We start from the raw sequence: 7,291 nt of genomic DNA, 5'->3' as shown, positions 1-7,291 counted from the left end.
ATCCTCTGTTCTCTCTTCTCCATCCCTGCCAGCTCAATGCAAGCTTTGATGAATATCTTTTTTTTAAGTTTTTATTTAAATTCCAGTTAGTTAACATACAGTATAATATTAGTTTCAGATGTAAAATTTAGTGATTCATCACTAATACATAACACCTTGTGTTCATCGTGACAAGTATACTCCTTGATTTCCCCCATCCACCTATACTCTGGTGACCCTCAGTTTGTTCTCTATATTAAGAGTCTATTTCCTGATTTTCCTCTCTTTCCACACTGCTATGTTTGTTGTTTTGTTTCTTAAATTCCACATATGAGTGAAATCATATGGTATTTGTCTTTCTCTGGTCAACTTATTTTGCTTGGTATAATACTCTCTAGCTCCATTCATGTCTTTGTAAATGACAAGATTTCATTCCTTTTTTATGGCTGAGTAATATTCCATTGTGTGTGTGTGTGTGTGTGTGTGTGTGTGTATACATACATATATACCACATCTTTTTTTTCAGATAACACTTAAATTTTAATTAAAAACATAAACCTTTCAACATACTTACTGTTATATTCTTTAACACTGCTTGTGCCTTAGCTGCCCAATGGTCTTCCTGAGTCAGGATTTGCTCAAGTCCACACTTCATGGACTAGAAGATCAGAAGCCAGCTCTTCAGAAATGCAGATTTCTATCATGTCACAGCCCTGCATGAAATCGAAGTCGTTCTCATCACATTCAGGAGACAGTTAAAATTTCTTAGCATGTCCTTAAAGGCAGATTTTCACCTGGCTCCTCCTGTCCATGTAGCCTCATTTCCTACCCCTTGTTCACCTGTTCTCTCCTTTAGTCTTCCCTGGATCGCAGTTCTCAAGTTCACTCATGTTGTTCTTTCTGCTTGGGGGACACTTTTCTAGCTTTTTTTACTTGACATATGCAAATGAATCCCTCAGTTCTGATGGGAAGCTTCACTGATCTCCATGCTGAGTCAGGTGCCTTCTCACTCTGCTCCCACAGTCCTGGACAGTCCTCCCAATGTCCTGGACAGGACATTATTATAACACTTACCATACCTATTTATGCAACTATTCTTCTGTCTCTTCCATTAAACAAGGAGCCATATCATTTCTGTAACCACAGTCGTGAAACCTTACCCCTTACATACTATGTCTCCAGAAATGACAGCAGTGCCTGATGTGTGGTTGTTTTTCAATAAAGACAGGTTGCAAGAATTAATTCATTCATTCACTCATTCATTCATATTTTGGTTAATTTTACTTTAAAGAGAATTTTGTTACCAGAGAAACTGTTTACTAATATATGATATTATTGATACAGTATAATATATATGTATAATATAATATATGATATTAATGATATAGTAACACTGTATCTATGGTATCTGTTTCAAAATAATTCTGTGCCTAATTGGTGCCACTTATAGGATTTCATATTAGCATCACTTGGGCAACAAGTGATAACATCTAACTTGGGCAACAACTATAACATCACTTGGACAACAATACTTTACACAGCATGGCAGCTTATGCCAAAATATAATGATGAGAACAGATTCTGAAAGCTCAAGCAAAAATTTCAGAAAGATCCACTATATATTTAGTCACTTATAAAGCATTTCTCAAGGTCTGTCTTTTCATAGACTCTCCCACAGAATAGGCACTGTTTGAACAGGACTTACATCTGCAGTGTGCAATTTAAAGGTTAAATCAAATGCTTCTACCTGCATTGTTTAAAATACAGTCATGTTTTCCAAAGAACTTGTGCCTGTAATGTGTTCACATGAGCACTTTCTTCATTATTAGCTGGCAAGCAAAATGAAAGAGCCATCGAACCCCGGGCTGCAAACACCAGCTTTGACTTTGAAGAGTGTGTGCTTAGAAAATAGATTTTCCTAGTGTGCAAATTAGCTGTGCCCAAGGCTTATCTTTCTCTTTTTAAAGATTTCTCTTTGGCCCACACAGAACTCTGTGCTACAGTAGCTCTTATACTAGAATAGTAGTTCTCAAACAGAGCAATTTTACCCCTCAGGGCACATTTGGCAATGTTTGGAAACACTTTTGGTTGCTGTAACAGGGGGAGAGTGGTGACTAATAATAGCGTTTGGTTTGTAGAGCCTGGAGATGCTGCTAAACCTTCTACAGGGCACAGAATAGCTCCCTACACACAAGGTTATCCAGCCTGCAGTGCCCATGGCACCAAAACAGAGAAGCCTTGTACTGGGATGGAACAAGGAAAGGTGAAACTAGAAGCTGAAAGTGAGAGCTGGTGATGCCTACAGTTAGTTTTTCATCCATGGCATGCTGCTCCTTCCAAGGTGTGCTTCCTGGAGGCAGTTCACAGCCTGGTTGTTTGCTCCTTCAGGGCCAGCTGGAGAGTCTCTCTAGCTCTCATCTGCTAAAGGCTGAGCACTATGTAACTTAAGTGTGGGAGTGATATTCATCACCTTTGCTGTATTCTATTGATTAGAAGCAAGTCACAAGTCCCACCTGTACCAGGTGAAGGGTGTTATACAAAGGCGTGGATACCCAGAGTGGGGAATCATGAGGGCCACCCTGGAATCCATCAGCACCACATATTGTTGCAGGTGTGGTGTTTTGTGCTGCGTCAACCTGGTTAAGCTCATGCGGTTGGAAGGCAGAAGTGAAGGAATGGCCAGTTCTCTCTGCTGGTCATCATAGATCAGTGACGGACAGACACACAGGTGCCCGGCCAGTTGCAGCTGTTCCATACCTAGCTCCTCTTCCCAACTGCCGACAAACAGCTGCCCCAGGACCACCACCTGAGGCCCACCTGCAGAAGCCAAAGCTGCACAAAGGCAATGGCTTCCTGTCACCCTCCCCTCAGCTCCCCTTCTTGGCCTGGAGTCTGGGTTTCCTACACTGACTGGCTAGTGACCCCAATGCAAGACCTTCATTTCCTAGCTCATCATAACTGTGTGAAGTCAATTCTAGAAGAAGTCCCTTCCATAATACTCAGGGAACTGTTCTCCCCTCACCAACAATGACTGGTACAGATAATGTTCCACATTATAATCAGGAGAAGTAAGCATATCCTGTGTGTCTTTTACTGTGCTAGGTGCTACGGCCAGTAAAATCTAATGTAACAATATAGTCCCATTAGAATGTAACCTGTTTTTTTTAGTTTATTTTGAGAGATAGAGCGAGTGCAGGGGAGGGGGCAGAGAGAGAGGGAGAGAGAGAATCCCAGGCAAGCTCTACACTGTCGGCACAGAGCCCCACGCGGGGCTCAAACTCATGAACCGTGGGATCATGACCTGAGCCGAAATCAAGACTTGGACAATTCACCGACTGAGCCACCCAGGAGCCCCTAACTTGTTTTGTTTACTGAAAAAAAATCCCAGGGTTGAGGATGGTACCTAGCATAGAGTAGATAGTCATAAATATTATCTTCATGAATGATGAATGATACTTCTATAATTTGGGTAATATACATATGTACACGTGTATAAGTATGTATACATACATGTATGTATATGTACACATACGTGTGTGTGTGTATCAAATATCCTTTTTTATTGTTTATTTTAGTATTTAGACACCTTTGGTCTCTATCTTACCCCCAACTATTTTCCTATTGGGAAAAGCAGGGTCGACTATAATCTAAGTAGTGCACCAATTTTTTAAAATTTTTATTTAAATTCCAGTTAGTTAATACATAGTGTAATATTAGTTTCAGGTGTGCAATATAGTGATTCCACATTTCTATACAATATCCAGAGTTCATCACAAGTGCACTCCTTAATCCCCATCACCTATTTAATCCTTCCCCCCACCCACTTCCCCTCTGGTAACCATTGGTTTGTTGTCTATAGTTAAGAGTCTGTTTCCTTGTTTGCCTCTCTCTTTTTTCCCCTATGATTATTTTGTTTCTTAAATTCCACATACAAGTGATATCATATGGTATTTGTCTTTCTCTGACTTATTTTAGTTAGCATAATACTCTCTAGCTCCATCCACGTCATTGCAAATGGCCAGATTTCATTCTTTTTTTATGGCTGAGTAATATTCCATTGTACATGCATACCACATCTTTAAAAAAATGCTTATTTATTTATTTTGAGAGAGAGAAAGTGGGGGGGGGCAGAAAAGGAGAAAGAGAGAATTCTAAGTAGGCTTAGCACTGTTAGCACAGAGCCCAACATCAGGCTCGAACTTACAAATTGTGAGATCATGACCTGAGCCAAGATCAAGAATCAGATGCTCAACCAGCGGAGCCACCTGGGCACCCCTATACCATATCTTCCTTACCCATTCATCAGTCGATGGATGTTTGGGCTCTTTCCATAATTTGGCTATTGTAGATAATGCTGCTATAAACATCAGGGTGCACATACCCTTTGAATTAGTATTTTTGTATTTTTTGGGTAAATACCTAGTAGTAAAATTGCTGAATTATAAGGTAATTCTATTTTTAACTTTTTGAGGAATCTCTATACTGTTTTACAAAGTGGCTGCACCAGTTTGCATTCCTACCAACAGTGTAAGAACGTTCCCCTTTTGCCAAAACCTGTTGTTTCTCGTATTGTTAATTTTAGCCATTCTGACAGGTGTGAAGTGGTATTTCACTGTAGTTTTAATTTGCATTTCCCTGATGATGAGTGATGTTGAGCATCTTTTAATGTGTCTGTTGGCCATCTGGATGTCTTTGGAGAAATGTCTGTTCATGTCTTCTGCCCATTTTTAAATTAGATTATTTTTGAGGGTGTGTTGAGTTTTGTAAGTTCTTTATATATTTTGGACACTAGCCCTTTATCAGATATGTCATTTGCAAATATCTTCTCCCATTATGAACGCTGCCTTTTAGTTTTGTTGACTGTTTCCTTCTCTGTGCAGAAGCTTTTTATCTTGATGAAGTCCCAATAGTTCATATTTCCCTTTGTTTCCCTTGTCTCCAGAGACATGTCTTGTAAGAAGTGCTGCAGCTGTTGTCAAAGAGGTTGCTGCCTGTGTTCTCCTCTAGGATTTTAATGGTTTCCTGTCTCACATTTAAGTCTTTTATCCATTTTTAATTTATTTTTGTGTATGGTGAAATAAAGTAGTCTAGTTTCATTCTTTTGCATGCTGCTGTTTAGTTTTCCCAACACCATTCATTGAAGAGACTGTTTTTTTCCATTGGGTATTCTTTCCTGCTTTGTTGAAGATTAACTGACCATATAGTTGTGTGTTCATTTCTGGGTTTTTATTCTGTTCTTTTGATCTATGTGTCTATTTTTGTGCCATGCTCTGATTTCTAATGCCCAAGGAAAGGTCTCCAAAGTTCCTATTGCCATTTGCCTAGGAGATTATCTCTATCCATCTATCTATTCATCTCCTTTTTTTTTTTTTTTTTTTTTGACAGGAAGCAGGATTTATTGGTGGGCATGAATGGGGAAGGGCAGTGCTGAGGTTCTCATGAGTGCAGAGCCCGCCATTTGTCCAAGGGGCCACAATTAGGGATGTATTTGACCCCACAGCCATCTGGGATGAGCCACTTTTCAGCCACCATGTCTTCAAATTCGTCCGCGTTAAACTTAGTAAAGCCCCACTTCTTGGAAATGTGGATCTTCTGGTGGCCAGGGAACTTGAACTTGGCCCTACGCAGGGCCTCAATCACATGCTCCTTGTTCTGCAACTTGGTACGGATGGACATGATGACTTGGCCAATGTGGACCCTGGCCACCGTGCCCTGGGGCTTTCCAAAGGCACCCCGCATACCTGTCTGGAGCCTAGATTGGAGAAAGCATGAGGCCAACCCTCAATGTCCACTGGCACAAAACTGTCTCCAAGGTCCCTTAGGGCAACCCGTACAACCAACAGGCTGCATACACTACCAAGGAGGCTGCTGTTCGCAGCCATTGCACACTTATCTATTCATCTCCTAAGCAAAGTGGTTTCTTAGTCAAAGATTATTTTCAGAGCCCTCAGTGTATATATGTTTCACACCTTCTCCAAAGCCTCCATCACACAATCATCTATTCTGCCCGCTCTTTGTTATTTGTTTCCATCACTTCCCGTTTCAGATGCTCAGTGCCTGTAACTTTAATGGTTAAAAATTATAATTAGACTTATGTTATACTTTAAAAACTATTTTTATTATGTTTTCCAGTTCTAAAGGATAGCACATGATGAATTTTTCAAAAATCCATTGATTTATTATAAATTTAAAGTCAAGCATGTTTCCTGTTTGTATTCAGTGTTATCTCAGTCATTTATAAAAAATTTTTCTATAATTGATAAACAAGTAAGGGACATTAGGAACCTTGGAGACTTTCTCCAGCTGTTATAAATGACAATGTACTACTTAGACAGTACTCTACCTTGCTTTCCACATAGGAGGTTCTGAGTTGGAAAATGGTCAGGGGCCAAGTTAGGCACCAAAGGTATTTAAATGTTAAAATGAGCAAAAAGGAAGGGGATATAACACGTGGACTATAAGTAAATATACAAAGTTCATAGAAAATGAAGATAAAAATTAGGAAAGAAGGCTAATGAGTATATTTATAGATTTTGACCATAGGCATCAAACGTAATGGGAAAGCATTAGCATATAACCTTGGGAGGGACAAAATTTTTTGTGTACATTGCTTTCTTAGGAAGAGTGTATCTATTTGGGTGCAGAAATTATCATTTGCCCTTAATTTTTGTCACTTAAATTTAATAAGCTGACAATCTGGAAACATTATTAGAAGACAACTTGGTGGTCACCTGGTCCCATCCTTTTATTTTGCAGCTGAAGTAACTGGGGCCCAGAGAAATTATGTACTTGTTCAGGTCATGCTAACATATAGGGTAGAATCTAGAAGCTGAAAAAAGTCTTATTATTTCTAAACATTCTCATTGAGTCAAAATACCTGAGGTGGCCCATTCCATCTTTGATCAATTCATTAATTCATAGCCTTTTAAATTTTTGGAGCCCATTGTTAGAAGTGAAGGATGTTATCTAATAAGAAAAACTGGTCTTTCTGGTGGTTCTGTCCCTCTCATTGAGTAATGTATTTAGTTTCAGTGGGACTTATTTATTTATTCATTTTTATTATTTCTGAGAGAGAGAGTGTGCATGTGTGCTCAAGTGGGGGAGTGGCAGAGAGAGATTGGGAGACACAGAATCCGAAGCAGGCTCCAGGCTCTGAGCTGTCAGCACAGAGCAGGATGCAGGGCTGGAACTCACAAACCACGCAATCATGACCTGAGCCGAAGTTGGCCACTTAACCCACTGAGCCATCCAGGTGCCCCATCAGTGGGTTTTATTTTAATTTTTTATGAGGGTACACATTTTTGGACACTAA

At 39.7% G+C, this 7,291-nt stretch overlaps 1 protein-coding gene and 1 pseudogene across 1 annotated transcript; both read right to left on the bottom strand.

Moving 5' to 3' along the window:
• Positions 1 to 5,344: 5,344 nt before the first annotated feature.
• On the bottom strand, positions 5,345 to 5,853 carry LOC109263840 (60S ribosomal protein L10-like). Its single transcript, XM_019443614.2, has one exon. It carries the CDS (start codon positions 5,716 to 5,718, stop codon positions 5,416 to 5,418), a length of 303 nt encoding a protein of 100 aa, XP_019299159.1. The 5' UTR covers positions 5,719 to 5,853; the 3' UTR covers positions 5,345 to 5,415.
• Positions 5,780 to 5,921, bottom strand: LOC128775783 (small nucleolar RNA SNORA70; annotated as a pseudogene).
• Positions 5,922 to 7,291: the final 1,370 nt, after the last annotated feature.

The sequence above is a fragment of the Panthera pardus genome, unplaced genomic scaffold (assembly GCF_024362965.1).
Source record: "Panthera pardus isolate Hobbes unplaced genomic scaffold, ASM2436296v1 HiC_scaffold_8, whole genome shotgun sequence".
Lineage (NCBI taxonomy): Eukaryota > Metazoa > Chordata > Mammalia > Carnivora > Felidae > Panthera > Panthera pardus.
The sequence above is the reverse complement of the archived record's forward strand: the minus strand, read 5'-3'. Positions and strand labels throughout refer to the sequence as shown.